This window comes from Eulemur rufifrons, chromosome 29 (assembly GCF_041146395.1).
Source record: "Eulemur rufifrons isolate Redbay chromosome 29, OSU_ERuf_1, whole genome shotgun sequence".
Lineage (NCBI taxonomy): Eukaryota > Metazoa > Chordata > Mammalia > Primates > Lemuridae > Eulemur > Eulemur rufifrons.
Genome location: NC_091011.1, coordinates 10,367,352 through 10,393,522, shown reverse-complemented (window position 1 = coordinate 10,393,522; position 26,171 = coordinate 10,367,352). Strand labels below are relative to the sequence as shown.

The following is a 26,171-nucleotide window of genomic DNA, read 5'->3' as shown; positions in this document are numbered from 1 at the left end:
TATTATTAAATATTTGTCAAAAAATGTGTTTTAATCATTGTGTAGATTTCCAGCCTAAATAGAGACCATTTACTTAATCAATCTCCATTGATATTTAGGTAATTTCTATTTTTTTTTAAACAAAGCAAGTCATGCACAACATTTTTGTTCATGAAAGTGCATTTACATCTCTGATTGTTTTGTAAAGTGAAGTCCAGTACATCTGATGTCTGCGCACGTGTGTGTGTGTGTGTGTGTGTGGTGTGTTTGTGTGTGCGCAGCCGGTTAGAAGCTGTGATGCTCCTCGCTGACTGGGCCCATCAGGTTGGGGATGTGCCATTGCCTGCCCAAGCCAGTGTAGTGACACTTTTCTATTCTAGTTTCCTAATACCCAACAGCACATTTGTCCCTTGATTATAATAGATACACCCAGGTGCCCCCCAATTCTCTCTCTTTTTTTGAATGCTGTTTTTGTCCTTCTCTTCTTCATACTTAGATATCTAAGCTTCTTTATAAAAAAAAAATGAAAAGTAACATCCGCACATGATACAAAAATTAAGTCCTCCAGAATCTCTACCATTTTGTGTTTCCTTCCAGAAATCAATGTACGTGTGCACCAGAAGGTGAATGCCAGTGGAATTTATCATGTCCCACACACTCTTTTCCCTCAGTGCCTTAGCAATCCTAGAGGCACAGACAAATTCCAGTCATTTCTGAGTGGCTGGATGGCCTCCAGCTGCAGGCACACCATGCGAAGGCCACTGGCTTGTTGGTAGAAGGGAACTTCATTTCTAGTGGTTTTCATGTCCACTGGTGCTGTGAACATCCTTTTTTACAAACATTTTAGCAAGTGTTACAAGGATTGCCTGGGGGTATTTCTTTGTAGTGAAATTGCTGGGTGAAATGGTATATTTATTTTAATTTGGGACAGCTGTTGCCAAATTGTTCTCTCCCAAGCATTGGCTGTGCTCCCTCCCACCAAGGGTGCATATGAGCCCTGGCATCCTCCCCTGTGCCAACATTGCATGTTAGCATGGTTTAAACTATCACCAGTGTGCTTGATGCTGTGTCTTTCTTTCTCTGTTTCTGATCCACCTAGGATCTCTCCTGCCCCGTCTCCTGAGCTTTTTCTTTAAACATGGCTAGGAATTTTTTAAAAGCATCATTTCCACCATATCTATCTGAATTTGTGAAGAAAAAACGTCAGCTTGTTTGGTTTATACTTACTAAAACTGATTACAATAAATTTTTGCTTAATTCTCTTGGATTTTCTTGATCTATAATAATATGTATTTCACATAATGATAATTTTGCTTCCTCTTTTCCATCCTATTAATATACTAAATGATTGTAATAGAGGCAGGCATTCTTTTTTGTTTTGGCTTTACCAGTTTAAAAAAATAGGGTTTTTACCACTAATTTTGATGCTTTGGGTTAGGAGTAATAGTATATGCCTAATTATTTCAAGAATGTAGCCCATGTGGGTTAGTGTTTGCATTTTTTCTTTCAATGAGAAGTGGATGTTGAATTTTAGAAAAGCATTTTGAGTATGTATTAAATGCTCAGCCCAGTGGTTTTTCCTTCTGACTGTTAATGTAATAAATGATATTACCGGATCCTCCAGTGTTTCTTTGATATTATAAGAGCTTCACCTTATAGGCCATCCTTGTGACCTTGGGCTGCTCCGGGTACATTTTTAGATATGTGTTCATCATCTACTCACTGAGAGACAGCCAACCCTCCTCTCTGTCACCTGCCCAATGTGTTGGCCATTGTTGTGGCTCCCAGTTAAAGACCAGGGCTGTGATTTATGATTGTGGAGGAGAAGCAGTAACCCAGGACACAGCAGGGGAGCTGACAGGCAGAGGATACAGGAAGGGGACAGGACAGGATCTGGAGGTGTGGCTGATCTAAGGATGGACTAGTGTCGAACAGCTGTGACCTGGGAGTGGACCATTGTCCATTAACCCCTGACCTGAGGGAGAATCTGAGTCCATCAGCCCTCATCTGAGGCTGGCCATGTGTTCATCAGTTCTGACCCAAAGGAGGACCCATGTCCATCAGCCCTGACCTCAGGGTGGACCTATGTTCATCAGCTCTTCACCTGAGCCCCCGAAATGTGTCTGACCAGGGAACAGTTGACACTGACTGCTGGTCTTCTGAGCAAGCCCAATCTCAGGCAGATGCCCAGTGACCAGGGTGGGGGAACTCAAGTCAGGAGCTGATCATCTGGGCTGGAGCCTGAATGGGCAACGGGAAAGCTACTGAGCACAGCAGAGATTTGCGCTCGGTGGGGTTTCTGTGCATGGCTTCCTCGTTATCTCCAGCCTAGGGAAGGATATTGTGGTCTCAGGACAGAGTTTCCTCCTTGAGTGTGGGAGTTTTTACCTGCAATCCATCCCTCCACTAACCTGCTGATGGCCCAGTTCTGAGCCAACATATAAATGGAATCATACAGTATATGATCTTTGGAAGTGGCTTTTTCTTCACTAAGCATTTATGTCCTTGAGATCCATCCAAGTTGTGTGTGTTAACAGTTCCTACTTATTTATTGCTGAGTAGTCCTTTGTGGATGTATCAGTGTTTGTTACATTCACTTGTTGAAGGACTTTTTTTTGTTTGTTTGTTTCCAGTTTTTAATTATTACAAGTAAAGCTGCTCTAAACATTGTTGTACAGATTTTTTGTGTACATGTAAATTTTAATTTTTCTGGGAAAAATACCCTGGTATATGATTGATGGGTCATGTTTTGCTTTTTAGAGAAACTGCTGAACTGCTTCCAGAGTGGCTGTATGATTTTACATTCCCATCAGCAATGTGTGAGGGATCCAGTTCTTCCACATGCTCACCAGCATGTGGTGTTAATCTGTTTAAAAAAATTTTTTAAAAGTTCTAGCAAGTCTGTAGTGATACCTCTTTGTGACTTTATTTTGCATTTCACTGATGGTAAGGATGCTGACCATCTTTTCATGTGCTAGTTTTTCATTCATATATTCTCTTGCTCTTTGGTGAAATGTTCCTTTGTGTCTTTTGCCTGCTTTCTAATTGGATTTTTTGATTTTTTTACTGTTCACTTTCAAGAGTTCTTGATATATTCTAGATATAATTATTTTGTCAGATATGTGGTTTGCAAATATTATCTCCCAGTCTGAACCTTGTCTTTTCATCATCTTAACAGGGTCTTTCATGGAACATATTTTTTCAATTTTGAAGACATCCAGTTTATTGATTTTTTTTATGAATCAATTTTTTTGTATCACATTTAAGAACCTTTTAAGTAGCCCAAGTCCCAAATATTTTCACATATATTTTCTCCTGAGTTTTATAATTTTATGTTTAATAGTTAAATGTATTTTGAGTTAATTTGTTATAAGGTGTATGATTAAGGTTTACTTTTTTGTCCTTGTGGATATACAATTGCTCCAGCACCAGTTGTTGAAAACCTATCCTTCTTCCATTGAATTGCTTTTGCACTTTTGTCAAAAATCAGTTGGCCATACTTGGGTGAGGCTATTTCCTGAGTTTCCCATTATGTTCAATTGATCTATTAATAAGTTCTTCTGCCAACATCATACTGTCTTGATTAATGCAGTTATGTAATAAGTCTTAAGATCAAGTAGAATGGCTCCTATTTTATCCTTTTTAAGAAAAATGAGCTCTAGTCCCTTTTCCTTTCCATTTAATGTTAGATAAGCTTGTTTATCCACAAAGAAATACTGCTAGGATTTTGATAAGAATTATATTAAACCCATATATGGGTAGAATTAATGTCTTTACCATGTCGAGTCTTCCAATCCATGAACATGATATACCTCTCCATTTATGTAGATCTCCTTTGATTTCTTTGATTAGCATTTTGTGGTTTTCAACATACAAGTCCTTGTCATGTTTTGCTAGATTTATACCTTTTATTTCATTTTTCTCAGTGATTATAAATGGTATTGTATTTTAATATAGGTCTTCCTGTTTTATTGCTAGTATAAAAAAATACCATTAATTTTTTATGTTTGTCTTGTGTCCTGTGACCTTGTGGAACTCACTTATTTGTTCTAGGAGGTATTTTTTTTTTTCTTTGTATATTCCTTGGGATTTTGTATGTATACAATCATATCATCTGAAATAGGGATAGTTTTATATTTTCCTTTCCAATCTGTATGCCTTTTATTTCCTTTTCTTGCCTTACTGCACTTGCTGGGGTCTGAAGTACTATGTTGAATAGAAGTGGTGAGAGCAGACATCCTTGACTTGCTCCAGATTATAGAGGGAAAGTATTCCATCTTTTACCATTAAGTATGATGTTAGCCATAGGTATTTTATAGATGTTCTTTATCAGGTTGGGGAAATTCTCCTCAATTGTTAGTTTTCTGATAATTTTTATCATGAATGGGTATGAAATTTTGTCAAATGACTTTTTTGTATCAATTGACTTTTCTTCTTTAACCAGTTCATCTAGTGGATTAAACCAATGTACAAATATTTGACCAGCCTTGCATCCCTAGAATTGGTCATAGTGTATTTATATATTGCTGAATTTTATTTGCTAATATTTTGTTAAGAATTTTTGCATCTATATTCATGAGGAATATTGGCCTGTAGTTTTACTTTTTTGTACTGTCTTTGTCCAGTCTTGGTATCTGGGTTGTACTGACTTTATAAAGTGAGTTGGGAAGTGTTACTTCCTTTTCTATTTCCTGGAAGAGATCGGGTAGAATTGGTATCAATTCTTTAAACATTTGCTAAAATTCTTCAGTGAAACCATCTGGACATGGAGTTTATAGGAGTTTTAAAATTATGAAGTCAATATCTTTAGTAATTATAGGGTTATTCAATATACTCTTTGTGTTAGGTGAGTTTGGTAGTTCTTGTGTTTCAAGGAGTAGTTCATTTGATCTAAGTTGTCACATTTATGTGCATAGAGTTGTTTATAGTATTCTGTTATTATTCCTTTGATGTCTGCAGATTATGTAGTAAAATTGCATTTCATTTATGAATTTGTTAGTGTCTTTTCACTCTTATTCTTTGTCAGTCATGCTAGAGATTTGTCAACTTTATTGATATTTTTAAAGAATCAGCTTTTTGTTTCATTGATTTTTCTCTCTTTTTTCTTTTTTCATTTCATCAAATTCTTCTCTTATCTTTATAATTTCCTTTCTACTTTGAGTTCTTTCTAGCTTTGAGTTTATTTTGCATTTATTTTTGTAGCTTGCTAACATGGCACTTAGATTATTGATTTGAGACTTTTCCTTTTTTCTTATGTAAGTATTTAGTACTATTAATTTTCCTTTCAGCACTGTTTTAGCTACATCCTCCAGATTTTGATATGTTATATTTCATTTTCATTTTCATTCAGGTCAGTTTTGTTTTTTTTTAATTTCCCTTAAGACTTCATCATTGACCAATGGCTTATTTAGAAGTGCTTGGAGATATTCCTGCTATCCTACTGTTAATGATTTCAATTTGGTTCCATTTTGGTCTGAGAACACATAATGTATATAATTTCAATTATTTTGAATTTTTTGAGTTTCGTTGTATGGCCAAGGATATGGTCTGTCTTACTACATACTCTTGGGCACTTGGAAAGAATGTATATTATGCTGTTGTTGCATGAAGTATTCTATAAATGTCAATTAGATCTTGTTGATGGTGGTGTTATATTCATCTATATCTTTGCTTCTTTTCTAGCTAGTTGTTCTATTTATTGTTGAGAGAAGGATGTTGACATCTCAACTACAATTGAGAATTTGTCTATTTCTTCTTAAATTCTGTCAGTTTTGGCTTCTTATAATTTAAAGCTCTATTGTTTGATGCAGACACATTTAGGATTTCCATGTCTTCTTTTGCATTGGCCCTTTAATCATTATGTAATATTCCTCTCTGTCCCTGGTAATAATTTTTTTGCTCTGATATCTACTTTTTCTGGTATCAGTACAGCCACTCATACTTTCTTTAGATTAATGTTTGCATGGTATGTCATTTCTATTCTGTTAGTTTTAACCTACCTATATTGTTACATTTGATGTCAGTTTCTTCTATTAAATAGATAGCATATAGTTGGATTATATTTGTTAAATCATTTCTGCCAGCCTCTGTCTTTTAATTGGTATATTTAGACCATTTACACTTAATGTAGTTATCAATATATTGATATGTTATTGATAAGTCTGCCATTTTATTTATTTATTTTTTGTTTTATGTTCTTTCTGTTTTCATTTCTTTGTTTTCTTTTTCCTATGTTGTTGTGCTTTACGTGAACATTTTTTAGAATTCCATTTTGATTTACATATAGTTGTTTTGAGTGTATCTTTTTATATAAGATTTTTAGTGCCTGCTTTAGATAGATATTATTTTTGTATAACATTACAGTCTACCAATATCAACATTCTAATAGTTTTAATGTGGAAAACTTACCTCCCTTTAAGTCCCTTTATCCTTCCTCATTTATAGTATAAATGTTTTAAATATTTCCTCTTTATACCTTTAGAACTGCATCAGCTAAATTTATAATTTTTGGTTAAACCAGCAAATATCATGTAGAAAACATAAGAGAAAGAAGAAAGTCTATTACTCATTTACTCATATTTTTATTCTTTCTGTTCTTCTTTTCCTTTCTTATGTTTGAACATTCCTTCTCTAACCATTTCCTTTTTTTATTTCAAGAACTTTTTGGTATTCTTTTAGGTTGATTACAAATTCTCTCTACTTATCTAAAATATTCTTGTTTCTCTTTCATTTCTAAAGTATATTTTTTCTGAATATAGAATTCTGCATTGACAGTTCTTTTCTTTGAGCACTTGAAAAATACTTTCGCACTTCTTGCCTCCATGGTTTCTGAAGAAAAATTTGCTGTCATTCTAGTTGTTTCTTTTTTCTTTTCAAAATCAAGCATCATTTTTCTCATACTGCTTTCAAGATTTTTTCTTTGTCTTTTGTTCTCAGAAGTTTGATTGTGATGTGTCTTGGCCTATATTTCTTTGATTTTATCCTGCTTGAAATTTGCTCACTTGCTTCAATCTGTAGATTCATATATTTTGCCAAACTTGGGAAATTTTCTGCTGTTATTTCTTTTACTATGTGTTCAGTCTCATGCTTTTTCTTTTCCTTCTGGGACTCCAATGACATGAATGAATGTTAAATCTTTTATTTGTATCCCACAATTCCAGGGGCTTTGTTTTATAAAAGTCTATTTTTTTTTATTGTTCGAATCAATATCTTTTACCCTGTCTTTAAGTTCAAGAACTCTTTCATCTGTGCGCTACAGTCTGCAGTAGAGCCCATCCATCAGGTTTTTTATTTTGGTTATTGTATAATCTGTTTCAGTTCTACAATTTCTATCTGGTTTTTCCTTATACATTATCTTTCTTTTCTGAGACTGTCTATAATTTGTTTAAAGTGTGTTCATGATTACTTATTGACGCATTTTTATGATGGCTACTTTAAAATTCTTATCAGATAGCTTTAACAACTGTATCATCTTGATGTTAGTATTTGTTGATTGTCTTTCTTATTCAAGTTGAGATTTTTCTGGGGCTTAGTATGATGAGTGATTTATTTTTATTGTAACCTAGACATTTTGAGTATTATGTAATAAGACTTCAGATCTCATTGAATCTGTTTAGTGCATCTCCTCAGACTTTTCACCTGTGGGGTGGTTGAGGTGAAATTCCAGGTTCCCTATTCATGCCCCATGACACCTGGGGCCAGGAGTATCTTGTTACTCTTGAACAGATAAGGAAATTCATATTCCTCATTAGGCCTCCACTGACAACACAAGTGGGGGATTATTACTACCTAATAGAGATAAAAATCTTGACTCCCTATTCTGCTTTTTCTAGCACTACCTCAGTGGGGGCTTGGTTTTGCCTCCTCACAGCCTAATGAGGGTGAAAGTCAAGAGTTCACACGTGGCCTGTGCTGGTTGGGTGGGGCTGGGGCCACAGATTTTTTTTTCATAGTCTTTATCTACAATAGGGTGGTTATTGTCTGAAAGTTTTGTTTTGCTTGGTTGCCCCATTCTTGGTCCTTTTACTAGAAAGAACAGGCTTTTCTTCAGGCTTTAAGAAATTCTGTCTGCATCCAATGGCATTTTGGGGTTGCTAGCTTCTCCAGTTCCTACTCTGGGATAAGTAAAGCAAAAGGAAACCCTACAGCTCATGCACACACACACATACACACACACACACACACAGTTTTTTTGAGTTCCCAAGGTGGTTAGAGGCCCCCGCTGTTCTTTCCACCTTTCATAGTCTTCTTGTGTTTATTTTATATGTATTGTCAGTGTTTTTACCATTCAGTAGGAATAAAAAAGATAAATATGTTTACTCCATATTTTTTGGAACCAAATGGATAGCCTCTTATTAATATTCTTATTTTTTTCCTCAAATGTGTTAAGTACCAGAGGCCCTACTTATGAAGCACTGATAATCAGATCGTGGCAGGTGCTTTTACGTTAGACTCTATTTTCCTTTTGGCAAATGGGTGCTTTCTTGTACCCCTCATGTGACATACAGAAGCTGTGGGGAGAGGCTCACTATCCATTCCCATTAGCCCTGGCCAGAGTGAAAGATTGGCAGAGTCACTTCTCTTGGCACCATTTTGCCCTCTTAGGAGGAGATGGTTGGACTCCTGCTCTTGTAACTCCAAGGTGTCTTTTTCTGCATGTGTTGGCTTTTTTGTGAGTGCAGGTGTCTGGTCTGTACTGGGCGCTGTTCTCACCACCACACACGAGTTGGATCCTGTAACCCTCGCTGTGGCGCCATCACACCGGTGCCGTGTAACCCCTGTTGCAGATGTGGGAACCCCAACACTGACTGCTGAGATAACTCCCCTGTGGCCCCACGGCCAGCAGGGGCAGAGCGTGATTGTACCCGAGATCCCAGAGCCTGCCCTCAGCCTGCGGTGGGTGAGGTCACAGGCTGGAGAGAAAGTACAAGTGCTTTTCTTCAGTAAGTGAAATTGATGATATTCCTTTATTTCCATGATGGCGGCAGCGGAGGGCGTTGAGAACAGCCTCGGAAAAGCTCAGAAACCGCTCGTCCTTCTCTACCAACGTTGTCTACACCACGCCAGGCACTCGTGTCAACAGGTACATCAGCCGCCTCCTAGAAGCCCGCCAGACAGAGCTGGAGATGGCGGACCTGAACTTCTTTACCCTGAAGTACAAGCATGTCGAACGGGAGCAAAAGGTAAGTGGCTCTGGTTTTAAACTTCCCTGGTGCCATTTGTCAAGGCACTATCCGTCTCGAGGAAGCCACTGACGGAGTGACCTCTCTCTCACAGTACCACCAGCTTCAGGACGAGTATTTCACCAGCGCTGTTGTCCTTGCCCTCATCCTGGCTGCCTTATTTGGCCTTGTCTACCTTCTAATAATCCCACAGTACGTATTTTCATCAGGGAGATGGGGAGGTCACCAAGAAGTCCAGGTTTCTGGGGTTGGTGACTGTGTTTCCTTTTTTATGTTCAGGGTGCACCTACCACAGTTAGTACCCCAGTGTGCCTGCCATTTAAGGAAGACATTAGCCACCCAGCAGGTGTCCATTGAGCAAGCCTTGATGGCATACAGTGTGGGCTGGTCACTCTCCATTCTTAATTCTGAATTGACTCAATTCTAAGACATCGTATATTTTCAGTTTCTCCAGTCATGTGACATGCATCATTGCCTTGATAATCACTTTTCAGGGTGAAAACAAACAGTGTACCAAACCGGCTCATTGGTTTCTAGGTCCACATCGTTTTCAGAAACATTAAAATAAGAAAAAGCCAGCCTCTGAAGACGAAGAAAAACATACAGATTTTAATAACATTTAAATATCATGTGAATCCATGTGAGTTTGGTGGCTTTTGTTTTTTGGCCAGAAAGACACCACAGTCTCCACTCACTATTTTTCTTCCAGACATTCCCGTTTCTTAATAAAACCTGCCTATGGGAATAATATCTCCTTTGAGTTTCCAGAAAGCACCTGGAAGCCATCCACACCTGCTGAGGAGGAGGAACCTCAATCTGGGGTGCTCTGCATCCCACCCAGCCCGGATGCTGGGAGCACAGCCACTGCCCGATGGCCCTATTTGGGGATTAACCCTTTCCTAAAAATGCCCTTCCCAGGCAAAGCCCAGCAAGAGAACGATTCAGCAAAATCTGGGCAACTGTCTTTCCGTCATGAGGAAAACGGCTTCCAGAAAAGTCCTGTGACTCTCAGCCCAGGCTAGATCTTGGGGGTGGGGGTAGTGGAAATGGGTGGAGTGGGCTCAGGAATGGTCCCCTCACCCAGGAGCCATAGATGCCCTCCCCTAGAAGAGAACCAACTGTGGGCAAGTCCCCAGGGACCTGAGTGCAGGCAGCTGGCTTAATGACACTGCTTCCTCCTGGGGGCTCAGGGGGTTGGGGGGGTGCTGACTTCCAGGTACCTCTTAGGTCCGCCTCTCCTGGTACTTGCCTAGCAGTGACCCTAATGTCTTCGGTCCTGCAGGAGTGTGGCCGTCCTGCTTCTGCTAGTGTTCTCCATTTGCTTCCTGGTGGCCTGTGTCCTGTACCTACACATCACCCGGGTCCAGGTATGTGGGTGTCCTGTGTCCTGCACATGCTCATCACCTGTTCCAGGTACTTGGGTGGTGTGTGTCTTGTACTTACGCATCACCTGGTCCAACTATGTGACTGGGCTCTGCCTACTCTCTCAGCAGGACAGGTGGGACAGAGAAGGTAGTTCTGTGTCCTCACCCTCCATGGCAGGAAGCATCTGCTGATGTAGCAGCTGCTCATTAAGTCCCAGTTGTGCACTGGGCACCATGCAGTCTTTTGGGAGCATGCCTGACAGGCACACTGGGCTGGTGAGCAGTGCTGAGTAACTAAATGAACACAAGGTACTGATCCAGTTCTCCTGGAATAGAGAGTCCACAAATGGGATAGCTCTTTGTGTGTTCATGTCATAGACTTGGGGGGTGACATTTCTCTAGGTGATGCTTTATCTGCTCTTCTCTCATGGACTTTTGGAGCAAAGGCTTGAGCTTTGCAGCCTTGTACCACCCATGGTTCACTGCAGAGGACTCTGTTTTTCCTAGTCTGGCGTTCTTTGTCACATTCTCAGCCTTCATTTCCAAATGCTCCATTTCCCCAGCCTGCCCCAGGCGTCACTTCTGGCAGACACAGTGTTATTTTTGCATAATTATTGAAAACAGCAACTTTTTGAAAAGATGAAGTTTATGTTTATTCATTTAACTTTGTCATTATTCATAGGTAATGTCTTAAGTTTTTCAATTTAAAAAAAATACTAACTATTAAGATTGCACTCCCAGTTCTTTGAGTTCTGTAGATCGAGTGACCTTTGGTGTGGTGAACTTTGAAATTTCCCACTTCAAATAATTTCGTATCATTTCAAGTGAGAACGTGACAGATGGATGATAATTTTTCATGCCTATCACTTTGTCCCCAGTGGTGGGAACCAGTGTGCATACCCCCTCCATGGTGTGCACATAGCATAAATTGTGCAGAAAGTGTAAGAAACCATTGGGGGAAAGGAACGAAGCAGGACTTGAGGAACGTACCAGCCTGGAAGACCCTGCCCAGCAGGTCCCCTCCTGGGAATATTGGTTCTCAGGAGTAGATTTACAGCACTTTCTATGACTCCATCAGAAGACATGCTCATGTGACCAGGAAGCAAACTCTGCACCGACTTGTCCATAAAAATAATACTCAAATTTTAAGAACCTCCTGGCTCCACAAAACATGTGTCCTGGGAGAGTAGGCCACAGTGCCTGCCTGCCTAGAATTATCCCCTCTCTGTTGTTAAGGCAGCTGCCCTCATGGCTGGAAATTTGGCCAGCATAATTCCTGGGTGATTATATTAAAAATAAGTCAGCCTACGTTAGCCCATGTAGCATCTCCCTGACTCCGTTATTTTGTTCTCTTGGTGAGCTCTGCCCTGGGCTCCCCTAGGTCCTTTCTTTCTGAATGTCCACTCCCCCTTCCTGTCCTCTCCTGTGAGCAGCTGTGGAGTGTTTTTTTTTTTTTTTTTTTTTTTACTAAGTATGTGTTTTGGAAGCGCCAGGCTCAAAAGCGGCAGGGGTCAGACATGGCGGGGAGCTGCCAAGAGTGGCACTTGTGGCCGATGTGCAGGAAGCCTACGGGAGCCCAGGTGCCGGACTTCTCAGCTAGTACAGGAGGCGGCTCAGCTCACAGCGGTGTGCACTGGGTCAGGGTTTGACCGCAGCAACACAACACGTGCTTAGGCGTGTGTTTGTTGGCTCTGCACTGGGCTCTGAGCATCGCCCACGGGGGCGACTAGGGCCCCGGCAGAGGCCTGTGCCAGCCACTGTGGGACGGACAGCAGGATGGAGGCTGGGGAGCTGTAGGGGACGCCAGCAGGCGGGAGGTCATGGCCGTCCAGCGGAAGGCCAGCGCGGCCAAGGAGATGTGAGTGGGCGTGGTTGGTCACATGGGTAGGATTAGATCCAGTTGCCAGAACACATCCCAAGAAAGCCAGTGGCATCAACAGGACAGAAAGGTTTTCCTCCCTGATGTCAGCAATGTCCACAATCAGGGTGTCCAGGGCGGGTGTGGCAGCTCCATGGCCACCTGGGACCTTTGCCCACCCACTTGGCTGCCTGGTGCCTCGGGGATGTGCCAGCTCTGGGCCTTGGGCTCCAGCTCTCCAGGCCTCAGTGTTGCCCTCTGTGAATTGGGGGTGACGATGGTCCCCACCTCACTGGCTGACACGAGGATTCAGTGAGCTGATGTGTGTAAAGTCCGTGGCGCGGGACCTGCTGTACCATGTGCTCAGTTGGGGTGTCCTGAAATCTAATAAGAGGGAAAAGGCTGAGGAGAGAAAGGGGTGGTGGGTGGAGCCCATCCCAGGAATCAGCGGGGGGGTTCCAATCCTGTAAGTCCTGGAAGTGGGGAGGGCTTTCAGGGTCTGTCTTTGTCATCTGCAGAGGTTGAGAGAGCCAGCTTGAGGGTCCTGCTGGGAGTTGAAAGGGGCAGAGCTGGACTGGCCGGATGCAAGGACCCAGCTGGGGCAGGGTGTGGCCTCTGTAGCCAAGCCAGCCCTGGTGGAGGCGCGGTGGGCAGACCGCAGGGCTGACCGGGCTGAAGTTTGGATGGCTGGGCCTAGAGGGGAAGGGGAAGGGATGGGAGAGTAGGGAGCCGGGGGAGTGCACACTGGCCAGACCCCAGATGGGGCCGAGGGTGCTGTGGACAGGGCAGGCCAAGGTCACCTGGCATCAGGCAGGTTCGGAGGCACTTGGCTGGATCCTGGGGACCTGGGCATGGCATGGTCCTCAAGGCAGCTGGAGTATGCTTTGGACAGGCTGCTCCTCACTGGCCCGGTACTGACGGACTTGCCCTTGAGCCCTGTGCTCCAGTCCTTCCTTGCCTCTGCCTTACAGCTCACTGAGCTGTTCTGAATCTCGTCTTCCTGGAGCGCTAAGGGAAGGCAGAGGGTATGGGGCTCAGGGGGGCTGGTTCCGCCTCGGCTGGCTGGGGTAAAGGGAAGTGCGCCCCAAACTCATGTCCCGTTCTGGGCCTGGTGCCAGGGCATGGGGTTCTGAAAGCAGGGTGGCAGGATTTGCACCGGTTATGATATTCGAGTTAAACTCGATGGCTTTGAAGAACAGAAAGTTAGAAAACCTGCACAGATGTCCTTAAAGATGGGGGTGAGGGGCTGGAAGCACATAGGGGAGTGAGTGACCCCCAGAGACAAACCAAAGGGCTTTCTTTTAGCCCCTGAGAGTGCAGATGGCCAGGAAATGGCACCTGCTTTTTCTTCCCTGCTGTCCTCATGTGACATCCTCTTCTGCCTCAGTCCCCCAGCGGCTCCCGAGTCTGTGTCTGTGTGGGATTGCGTTTATTTATTTAGCATAAATTAAGTCACTACTGTTGAAACTTCAAATTGCAACTCCCTGGCAGGTTGTGAAATCAATTTTTGTGAGGTGTGAACAGCCGTGTTTTTACAAAGGCACGGACTGGAAATGAATGAAATCCATGGTCCTGAGTCAGGGCTGGGAGTCCTGCCTCAGCTGTGGTGGAAGGGGCAGTCATATGAAATTTGTTTCTTAATTTGACCAAAAAACTAGGGAGGGCCTGCTCCCTCCCTTCCTTTCACCAGGCTGTGATAAGCATTGACTCGCCTGTCCCCCGGCCACCCAGCACACCCCAGACGTGTGTTTTTCGTCCTTGATGCCTTACGCAGCGTGGTCAGGGCTGAGTGGAGACGGACGCAGGTGTGGAAGGGGTAGATGGAAACATACTGCTCCATGTTGCATTTGTCTAAACCATTGCAGCTCCTACAGCCGATAGCTGTGCACCGTGAAGGCGTCATCCTCCAAGCATCACCTCCACAGTGAGACTGTCTACACTACTGGTTGTCACTGCACCCTCCCCTCGGCACTGTTGTGTTTTGCTCAAAGATGGCGCCCCAGTTGTATTTGTGGGCTCCTCCCACTTGTGGGGTCCTTTTCTTAAACTCAGCTCATGGAGGGAGCAGCCTGGTCCTATAGGCGCTGGTACTCCGAGATGCTCACTTGCTGTGGCTGCAGTCGCTTTTTGAATCAGCATTGCTGTCATTTGTACCTGCCTCGACATTGTGCTTTGAGGGTGTTGGTAACAACCAGCAACCAGCAACCTCCTGGGTTTGTGTTTGATTCAACGTAGGTCACATTCTTGGGGAATTTTCCATTGTTCATATCAGAGCAGCTATTTTTTTTCTATATTTCTACAAGCTATTTTCATGCTCCTTTTGTCTGTGGATGTTCATTTTTCGTTTTGTTTATGAAAAAGAACCGATAAGCATTACCCAAATGAACTATTAAAAAGTGGCCCATCCGTCTTCAAAATAACAGACAACACTCCCTACCATTGTCTGTTCTGCTCCTCCAGGAGCCACAGCAAAGCAGATCTAACTCCGTGCTGGTCCTTGGGGTCATCACTGTTGGATTTCTGGAGAGGTGTTTAACTCTTAATTTATCTGATCACATGTTCACAGGATCAAGTATTGAGCATTGCATGAAGAGGATCTGAAATACCCTGGGGCTGGTGGTCACAGCCCCCCACCCAGGGTGTGTCCGGGGCAGCCAGCCTCCCAAAGCTGCCTCCGCCCTCCGTAAAGTCTGTGGAGCCGCAGTTAACATTTTGCAAGTAACTGAATAGCCCATTCAAACCGCCTGAAATAAGAAAGGGAATTTATTGGCTCCTGGATCCAGAAGAACTGGAGGACGGAGAGCCCAGGGTGGTTTGATCCAAACGGCTCCGTTCTGTCCAGGACCCACCCACCAGATCCCGCCCTGGCCTTCTGTGGCTCCGAGCACAGCGGGGGCCTTCTAACTTCCCTGCCTTCCCCTTTTGCTGCCAGCCAGAGAAAACTGATTTTATTTATTTTTTGTTTTAAATTTTATTTTTTATTGGCAAATCATAATTACATATATTTATGGGGTACAGTGCAATGTTATGCTATATGTGTACATTGTGGCATTATTAAATCAAGCTAATTAACATATCCATCACCTCACACACTTATCATTTTTTGTGGTGGGAACATTTAAAGTCTACTCTTTTAGCAATTTTGAAGTATTTTATACATTATCATTAACTGTAGTCACCCTGCTATGCGATAGGTCACTAGATCGTATTCTTCGTGTCTAACTGGAACTTGGTACTCTTTGACTAAAATGTTCCCTTTCTCTCTATCCCCAGCACCTTCCCCCAGCCTCTGGTAACCACTATTCTGCTCTTAGTTCTGTGAGTTGGACTCTGTTAGACTCCACACATGAATGAGTCAGATCGTGCGGTATTTTTCTTTCTGTGCCTGGTTTATTTCACCTAATGTGATGCCCTCCAGGTTCATCCATGTTGTCACAGATGAGAGGATTTCCTTCTTTTTCAGGGCTGAATAGTATTCCACAGCATATGTGTACATTTCTTTATCTGTTCATCTGTTGATGGTATGTAGGTTGTTTTCATCTCTTGGCTATTGTGAATGGTGCTGCAGCAAACATGGAATGCAGTTGTCTCTTCACCATGCTGATTGTGTTTCCTCTGGATATATACCTAGAAGTGGGATTGCTGGATGGTGTATGATAGATCTAGTTTTAATTTTTTGAGGAACCTCCATACTGTTTTCCATAATGGCTGTACTAATTTACATTCCCACCAATAGTGTACAAGGGTTCCTTTTTCTCCATATCCTCCCCAACACTTACCTTTCATAATCTTTGATAATAGTTATTAGAACAGGTGTGAGGTGATAGCTCATTATAGTTTTAATGTGAATTTCTCTGATGATTAGTGATGTTGAGCATTTTTTCATATATCTGTTGGCTGTTTTTATGTCTTCTTTTGAGAAATGTCTATTAAGATTCTTTGCCTGTTTTTTAATTGGGTATTTGTTTTATTGGTATTGAGTTGTGTGTGTTCCTTATATATTTTGGATATTAACCCCTTATTAGATGTATGGTTTGCAGATGTTTTCTCCTAATCTGTGGGTTATTTCTTCACTCTATTAACTCTGTCATAGGAGAAAAGCTCAATGACATTGGTCTGGGCAATGATTTCTTGAATATGACCCAAAAAGCACAGCAACGAAAGCAAAAATAGGCAAATAAGATTGCATCAAATAAAAAACTTCTGCACAGCAAAGAAAACTCTTTGCTTTTAAAACCCTCATGTAATTAGATTAGATGCACCAGGTACTCCTTTCTGAGTAACTCAAAGTCACCTGATTAGTAAGCTTAATTACTCTGCAGAATTCCTTTTGTTATGTAATGTCCCATAGTAATGGGCATGATAGCTCATCAGAGTCACTGGCTCAGGAATTAGAGTAAGAAATCTTGCGTACCGTTTTAGAACTATACAGTATTCCAAGTATGCTAAATAAATGATAGCTTTATGAGTTTTGTAAAAATTTTTCTAGATGTTTATAACTGACAGAGAGTTTTTGATATTTTGACAACAGTTTCTAAGGGTCCTAGGACAATCATAATCTATCCCATTGATTATTAAAGTCTCTCTGCATGGTTTCAGCCTGCATGGTCATTTTAATGGCCCCTCACTACCATGCAGCACAAGCACTGCCGGTATTGGATGCTGATTTAGAGCATGTGCTGAGTCCTGGAGAGCCTTGCCACAGCCCTGCAGGATGCTGCCACCTAGCTGGTGCTGTCACTGAACCTTCAAAAGGCCACTCTACCTTTCCACGAAGCCAGGATGATGGAGCCCATGCAGTGGGCTCTTGTGCCTATGTGGTACAGTGGCCATAGACCGGCCCACCTTGGGGAGTGGAAGCCCATGTTGTTGAGCCCATCAAAACCTCCATCCTTGCCACCATGGCCACTTGGCTTCTGCGCCCATTGGATGATGACAGGGTGGCTGGGGAAAGAGGCTGGTATCCACAGAATGGGACATCTTACCCATTTGATTGTTAGAATCCTCCTCTGCTGAGGTTTCCCTTTGGTGAGCATACACATGCGACACAAACATCCTCACATTTATTTTGCCCACTCAGAGAGGTGTATCCACTTGCCTCTTCCCCAGACCGTCTTGTCACCAATTTCCAATCATGTTTCTCCAAGTCCTTGACCATCCAGCCAAACCACGGGCCACAGCTCATGAATCAGTACATAATCATACATCTGGCCATTTCTCCTTCCAAGCAAAGGCCACCCCCAGGTGCACTGCCCAAAGGTCTGCGCGCTGGGAGGACTGCCCGTTACCACTGTCCCTCAGGGAGATGCCAGACAGGGGCTGTAGTGCTGCCACTGGACACTTGCAGGTGGTGGCAGAGCAAAGCCATCTGTAAACCATGTCTTCCCCTGTCAGCGGATCGTAGGGAACTCCCCAGGAGCCATAGGTGCAGGGTGGGAGAGAGAAGGCAGTGCAGGAGGAGTGGGGACCATGAGCATTTGGGCCACTTCTGCCCAATCGTGTGTGTACCACTTCCGTGTGATGGTGGAGCGCTGCTGTGCACACCCGACTTCATGCCTTGGTGGGTCAGAGAACACCCACGAGGGAAGCTCAGGTTGCATGGTAGCTTGGTGGCCCGTAGTTAAGTGGTCAGGCTTTAAGGGCCCATAGCAGGCCTGGATCAATGATTAGAACCTGGGTCTTGCCCAGGGGCGAAGATCAGACAGGGAGGGAAGTGCGGTAAGCCAAAGTCAATAAAGTGTTTGGGCCTCGCTCTGCTGTAGAGCGTCTCTCCTTTCTAAGTAGATCAGCGGAGACCAGTCTTTAGGTGGAATACGGCACTGGAACTCAGGGAACCCAGAACTGGGACCCGGTCTGTAACCACCAGCTGAGTGAGCTGGGACACACCTCTCTGTCTTCATCCATAGAATACGTGCTGCTGGGCTCGGTGGTCTTTGCAGAGTGGGAATGAGGATTAAAGAGTAACCCATACAGCCTGCCGAGGGCACCCTGCAGTCATAGCCCTGCGGGGTTAGTTGTTTTCTATGAGGTCCCTTTGAGTATTTATTTTAGTTTATATTCTTACTTTTAGGACTGTGAGGGTAAAAAGGACTTCTTACTTTTATCCATGAAATTGTTTGTTGAATATTTCAAGATGATTTAAAGTTAATAGGTTTAAAATAAAATTTCCATTACATTAAGAATCATATAAAACCTGTGTGCCTAAAATGATAAAACTAATTTATTTATAGCACATAAAAGAAAACACAAATGAACGGCAACTCATAGCACTTCTGAGATGGAAGAATTCCATGTACTGGGAATGTCAAGTTAATCTATTATTCAGTTCATTTCAGTGCCGCTCATGGTCATGGAGCCGGGTGGAGGGAGGTAGGGAGGGAGGGGTCTTTTTAATTCAAAGGCTTCAGGTGTTTTTCTTAACCTTGGCAAGTTTTGTCACCTGGGAGAACAAATATGTGAAAACAGCCAAGAAATCTGTGTGGAGGATGAAAATTGGGTGTGGATCTAGCAGCTTTGGGGTCCCTCTTCTCATTCTGTTGTGTGAATTATTTACCGTGCATGTGAATCAGCTTTGTAATCAGAGGACATTTTTTAAATTAACTTTTTCTTGTTCAGTGTTTTCCAGGGTGCCTGACGATTCAGATTCGCACTGTCTTGTGTATTTTCATAGTGGTCTTAATCTACTCGGTAGCCCAAGGATGTGTGGTGAGCACCTCCAGCCCTCGGCGGGAGGCGGGCGGGAGAGGGCACACCTTGCAGAGCCAGCCCGGGAGGCCAGGGGCGATCGGCTGAGATGCCAGGAACAGCCCAGGGGTGCCCAGGGAAGGAGGGAATGAGAGTCTTCATCTAGCAGGGGAAATGAGACCTCTCCCTGGTACGGGCAACCCTGCTCCTTCCCAGACACAGAGGACAGGAGTGGGGAGGAATAACAGGACGGAGCTGCCATACTGGGGACATGACATGGTCCTCCTGGGGCCTCTCAACTGCCCCAGTAGCCAGTGGGGAGCCAGTGGGAGGTTGGAGGCCTGGGGGCAGCTGTGAGAGGAGGGACGACTGTGCATCCTGAGGCCCAGCCTCCCTGAGCTCCTGCGCCCCCTCGTTCCCAGGTGGGCTGCCTGCCCTGGGCCTGGAACTCCAAGCCCAACAGTACCCTGGTGGTCTTCTCCTCTGGGGGCCGGCGCACAGCGCTGCCCGCCCTGCCCTGCGAGTCTGCACACCACGCCCTGCTCTGCTGCCTGGTGGGCACCCTCCCGCTAGCCATATTCCTGCGGGTGTCCTCCTTGCCAAAAATGATCCTGCTGTTGGGGCTCACCACGTCCTACATCCTCGTCCTGGAGCTCAGCGGATACACCAGATCTGGGTAAGTACGCAGCTTCCAGCAGACAAAGCCCTGAGTGGAGGTGTTGCTAAATTCTGTGTATACAGCTACCTATTATAGTCTGCTGATTAGAAAACTTTTAATAAGGACTAATTATATACAAAATGTTTAGCTCGGTGGCTTCTCTGTTTTGTCTCTTTAGCCCCAATTCTAGCAAGACCTCAGATCTCCCAGTGAGAAGTGGCTCTAGGCCTGGGTCAGCCCAGTGAGCTGTTTGTGGGTGTTACCACCTGATGGTCACTCTCCGAATGATTCTTGGCCTGATGGCAGAGTCTTGCCTTGGAAGCTCAACACTGACTTGGGTTTTCTTCCTCATCTCCCACCAGGGGCGGTGCCATCTCTGGGCGCAGCTACGAGCCGATCGTGGCCATCCTGCTGTTCTCCTGCGCGCTGGCCCTGCATGCCAGGCAGGTGGATGTCAGGCTGCGGCTGGACTACCTCTGGGCGGCGCAGGCAAGATGAGCCCTTCCTGCTTTCTGTGGGGGTTGGGGGGGGAGCTTGCAAAGAAGCCTCAGCAAGTGTCAGGCGAGGGTTGTGGGCTGAGACACCTGGCAGTGCGGAAGGGCTGGGCACCTTCGGGGGTGGGGGTGGGGGAGGTGGGGGTGGAGGAGTATGTAGGAGGGGCATGACGAGTGGGAGCGGCACCCGCGGAAGCAGCTCAGAAGGCCGTAGGGTGCATGTGGCAGAGCCTGCCTGATGGTCAGTGTGGTGGTTTGGTGAGGCAGCGAGTTCCCCGTCCTTGGGCAGCGTGTGCAGTTGCTGGTACCCAGGGGCTCAGCCCCCACTGGACAGCAAGAGCAGGTCTCATCAGGATCACTGGGAAACCTGAGAAAATACTGAACCTCACACCACCCACCCTGATTTAGTAGGTCTGCCGGTGGGGCTGGGAATCTGTATTTTTAACAAGGACCCAGGAAATTCTGATGCAAGAGATGTGGGGACCACTCTGGAGACTCTATTGTGTGAGCCAGCCTCAGGCCTCGCCATCCGGGTGCCAGGTTCCAGGGTGTGTGTCATACTTCCCTGGAGTCTGTGGGTGGCTTTCTGTTTGGGTGTGAGCCAGGTGGTGACTGCCAGATATTGACCCTGAGTGTCTGCCGGGGAGCCACATGCAGAGACGGGTGGGCATACTTGTGTCCACTCCACGGCTGGGGCCAGCACAGCATGTGGGTGCAGGTGTGAGTGTATCTCTGTGTGTCCCCACCCCTCACATGCACCTGCTCCCCAGGCCTCTCGGAGATGAGGCAGTTGAGCATTCCGGACTGGGCTGCCTGGGTTCACGTCCCATCTGTGGAACTTGCAGACTGTTTCCCTCTGGGAAAATTGCTCCCCCAAGGTTTCTTCACCTAAAAACAGGAAATGAGGCTAATGAATATCAACTTTAGCAAGAGCCAGTCATCTTATTGTGACACAATAAGAGTAGCTCTCTTTGCTGTTGGGGCTATTTAATGGTATTCAGTCCTCCAAGCAGCACTGCCCGGGGGGATTACAGACAAGAAGACAGGGGCTGCATGCCAGGGTTGGGCAGCCAGTTTGTGAGTGGCCACTTTGGGATCCAGCCCCTGTCTGTGTGACCTCCGGGTAGGCTCCGAATTCCTGGTCAGAGCAGTGTCTGAGGCCAGGCAAACACTCTCATCCCGGGGCCTCCACTCTGAAGCCAGGACTGAAGCCCAGAGTGGGGGCTCAGACACAGGCAGGTGCAGCCCCAAGGGTGGTGGGAAAGGACCTGTGGCCAGGACCAGCGAGGACTCACCATGGAGGAAGGAATTCCAAGGGTGCCCAGGTGCCTTCTGGAAGCAGGACCAGGCTCGAACAGGCCTACTGGAGTTGGGGAGCCTGTCAGTTTGTTGGCCTCATTCCCGAGGCTGGCTGGGTGGCAATGCCATGAGGTCCAGTGACTGAGACCCTGGTCTGCAGCAGCAGAAGTGACATGGGTTGGGCCTGGCATCAGGTAGTCCTTGTCCCGAATTCCAGCAACTCCACGTAGGGTCTGTGTGACTCAGGACAGTGACTAACCTAGCTTTCCTTCCTGTCCAGCAGAAAAATGAGCCCTAATCCAGATGTAGCAGGAATAACTGGAATTCTCTTCCCCACATGCTTGGCCACAGGCCTGGTGCACAGTAGGCACTCGGCGAGGTCACGTGGTCCTTCACCTGACAGCCCACTGCCCTGTGACGGTCCCTGAGGCCACTCCATGGGGAGCCGTCTGGGAGGATCTCTTTCTGGGAAGGAGAGGCAGGAAGGGTGTGAGGAGCATCTGGAGGCAAATTGTCACTCAGACAAAAAAACCAATGGAGACAGTTGTTTCCTTCTAGTTTTAGTAACCTGGAAAAGACAGAAGCAACTAAGTGGATCTTGTCCGCACAGCAGGGCAGGATGCATATTTAAGATGGCGGAGAATTATTTTGTTGCTTTGGGTAAACAAAAGAAAGAATATATACACAAGCACACATATACACACACTATGTATATATGTACATCTAGATACATAGGCTCACAAATGCTAGGTGAAAACCACTGTTTCTTTATTCTTTTTGTTTGTAACAGCTTTATTGAGATATACTTCTTACAGCACACGATTCACTCCTTCGAGTCCTGCAACCATCACTGTGATCAATTTTAAAACATTTTTATCTCCCTCGAAAGAAACCCCGTCCCCATTAGCTACCACTCCCCATTTCTCCCCAGCCCCCAGCCCTAGGCAGCTGCCAGTCTTGTTTCTGTCTCCGGATCTTCCCATTTCGTTTATTCTTCAGCCTGTGTGTAAGTTGGGGCCTGCTCTGGGCAGAAGACGCTCCTGTGTGCTGCCAGACAGAGTCCCGCACTAACCTTGCAGGTGGGGGAGACCCCTAGATTCCTGAGGGTCCTGTGGTCCAGAGCTGTCTTCACTCCACACCCAGATTCCGGTTCTGGGACAGTGGGGGCCACTGAGATCCCAAGTCCTTGGCCTCCTCTCCTGGGGACGTCGTGATTCTGAGTGGTGGCCCATTGCTGCAGGGCTCTCTGGACAGGGCAGGTCCTGGATTCCCGCTGCAGACTGGGTCGGGGGCTGGGAGGGGCACGCCTGGGGGAAACACATCTGAATCTAACTTGTCCCCCTGGAGGGACTCAGGCTGTGGTGCGGGGGCAGGCGGGGGATGAGTCCTCACACGAGAGGGCCTGACGTGGGAAGAGCAGGTGTTTCCGCAGACCTCGTAGGATGCTTGAGATTCGACTATGGAAGGATGAGGGGTGGGACGGAGGGAAAGGGACAAGGAGCATGGCAGACAGAGAGAGCCATCACAGACACCCTGTGAGGAACCAGAGCCCAGTCACAGGGGCTAGTGCTCCTTCTAGGTTCCCTGCCTGTGGGCAGTAGAGAGTGACACGTCCTCAAAGTCTGAAGGACAGGACCTGATCCCCATCCTGTCACTGACGGTGGTCTGATAGTGGAAGGGAGTGTGAAGGAAGCTGAGCGGCAGGTGGGGGCCCTGTGGTCATCCACAGGGCCACATGGAGAACATCTTGCATGGTCAGGGCCCCAGGCGGGCACCTAGGAAGGGGTCCTGTGTGGTTAAGGGGTGGTGGTGGAGGTAGAGTTGCTCTCCGAGGGAACCGTGCGAGTATCGCCAAGTCTAGGCTGAGAGTGGATGGCACACTCCAGTTGGCTGAGGTCGAGAGCCCTTAATGATGCGTGGACTGTTGGAAAGAGGGGGGTGGGCACGGGCAGCGCCAGGCTGGTGTGGCACTGGGGCAACCTGGTGGGAAGGGGCCCTGGAACCAGGGCACAGGGAGGGTCACCCAAGAGGATTCACGACCTTCGGCCCAGGGATATGGCCAGCCCACTGTCCCCAAGTTCTGGCTCCTGGCAGCGCTCCCCATTGGCTGAGCCCGATTGGAAGCAGGAAGCCAGGGAGCCTGTTGGCGCAGCCCTCGGGTTGGCTTCCCTGGGACAGAGCAGAGGGGGAGTAGACTGCAGATGCAGCACTCACCGGTTCCTGGAAAGGTGATCTGTCCAGCTGCTGTTTGCCAGAGCCATGCCAGGTAATGGGAGGAGAGCCTCTTTATGACGGCCTATGCCAGTGAAGGTGGTCTTTGTCCACCACGGCTGGCTCTCCTGGGTAATCCAGCTGGCTGGTCTGGGAAGATCTGCAGACCCAACCATCAGCTGGCCCTCTGGATTAAGACCTTACAGTTGCGAATACCTACTCAGAGCTCGAGAAGAATGGATTTAGGATGAACTAGGAAGACTGGAACAGCCTGGGCCAACAAGATCGAGGTTTCCGGGTTATTTACTAGGGTGCCCAGTTGGCTCCCTACTCTCAGAGGGCAGAGTGGGGCCTTGGCCATGACTCCTCTAGCTGGGAGATACTCCCTGAGGGAGGCATTTTCTCTCGTCTGGGTTGGCATGACCTTTTCTTGGCTTCGGTGTCCTTTTAAATGTTATTAAATGCAATATCAGACCCTGCCATGGGATTCTCCATCCAGTGACACCCCCCAGCAATGCCCACTCTGTATCGAGCTTGCTCACAATTTCAGGGTGAGAACACATTCCCCGGCCTCAAAGCAGCCCAGGTAAGACTGTGGGTTCTCATGCATGTGTGTCATGGGGGAAGGGTTGCCTAAATGGAACACACAGATGTATTTTTCCACAGAGGCCTAACAAGAAATGTCACCCACTTACCTGTAACCCCAGCAAAACGTGGAACCTTCTAGACCTTGTCTGTTTGCCCATTGGATATTTAGACGTGTTGTGCAAAGAGTGCCTCAAACTATTGCAAAATTGCCAGGCCAAAGACTAGGTGGGTGAATTATTTACATAGAGCAGGTTGGTCACAGAAACCTGCGTAAACAGACAGGCTTTTCCCTTGTGACGACATCCTCTGCCTCGTCATCGTTAACTGTTGGGACGCTTTTGTTCCAGTGTTATTTTTTTCTTTGAACTCAGTAGGTAATTGCCATGGCAAATAGAATTTCAATGTTTATGCTACTTAGTATCAATGCAGTTAAAACAACTTATTTCTCTACCAGTCAATGCTTAATTCGAGGGTAACTCCCATTTTGCGGTTGCCATTATTAACATGGAGAGTGGGTTGCCAGAGGTTCTATCATGACACAGACCTGGCAGTAGCAGCTGAGTTGGAGACCTGGTTCCGCCCCTTTCTTCCATCTTATCTTCTCAAGTGTGTGTTTCTCCACGTCCATGACAGTAACACTTGTCTCATGGGGTTGTCGGGGAGTTCACCTCTTAGAAGCTGCAGTCATGCTTCATGGACACTGAAATACTGCCCATGTTAGTCGTCATTTTGCTCTGTTACTGGTGGTAGGTTTCCCGTCTGGGCTTTGGGTGAGCACGTCCTCACCAGTAGCTTTCACGGGGGTAAACACACTGCTATGGAAGCCCCCAAGGGGCCAAACACTGGTGCAGAAACCCACGTCCCATTTAGGATGAACTAGGAAGACTGGAACAGCCCGGGCCAACAAGATCGAGGTTTCCGGGTTATTTACTAGGGTGCCCAGTTGGCTCCCTACTCTCAGAGGGCAGAGTGGGGCCTTGGCCATGACTCCTCTAGCTGGGAGATACTCCCTGAGGGAGGCATTTTCTCTCGTCTGGGTTGGCATGACCTTTTCTTGGCACCCATCCCTTGACATCCCCGCACCCATTGGAAACACATCCTTTACCCACTGGGGACGTGCATTCTGTATTTACTCATGTAGTGTTACCACCTGCTTCTGTCCAACAGGCATTTATTGAGCACCTGAAGTATACCTAGCCCTGTGCTGGGAACATTCACATGGGTGTGGTATAGCCCCTGTGTTCAGGTGCTCATAGGCTGTTAAAGGAATAAAGCATATCAGCCACAGATAATTGCAGTACAGCGAAGGAAACGCCATGTAAACCTAGCTGGGACCTGACCCAGGCGGGAGGACAGGTGATATCATGTAAAAATAACACCTGACCCCCCCGAGTCGTGAAGAATGAGTAGGAATTAGCCAAGGGAAGTTGGTGGAGTGCTAGGTGGGCAAGTATGTGTGTTTGCTGAGATTTTTTGTTTTTAATTTCAGCATATTACAGGGGTACAAATGTTTAGGTTACTTATATTGTCTTTGTCCTACCCGAGTTTTGTTGTTGTTTAAAAAAATCTGTTTATAACACTGTACTGTTTACTGGAAATTTGAGAAAATAGTAGACTTTGTGTCTTCACTACACACACACACACACATACATACACACACACACAGATGGTAACTATGGGTGATGATGGATGTGTTAAGTATTAGTAATTTTATTGTTGCGATCATTATGTGATGTGTGTGTGTATGTATAGATATAAAACCATCACGTTGTATACTTTGGATATATGCAGTTTTTATTTGTTGATTAAATATTTTAAAATAAAAAAAAATACTTAACCCACAAAGACTTACCA

General features: G+C 45.7%; 1 protein-coding gene across 1 annotated transcript in view; it reads left to right on the top strand.

Annotated features, from left to right (window-relative positions):
• The window catches only part of ADCY1 (adenylate cyclase 1), a 149,056-nt gene that overhangs the window by 92,664 nt on the left and 30,221 nt on the right, over positions 1–26,171 (top strand). The window contains exons 9-14 of the mRNA XM_069462359.1: positions 8,967–9,161; positions 9,256–9,353; positions 10,444–10,528; positions 18,999–19,088; positions 19,490–19,743; positions 20,088–20,214. Coding sequence (XP_069318460.1) covers positions 8,967–9,161; positions 9,256–9,353; positions 10,444–10,528; positions 18,999–19,088; positions 19,490–19,743; positions 20,088–20,214 — 849 coding nt within the window. The remainder of the gene's footprint in view (positions 1–8,966; positions 9,162–9,255; positions 9,354–10,443; positions 10,529–18,998; positions 19,089–19,489; positions 19,744–20,087; positions 20,215–26,171) is intronic.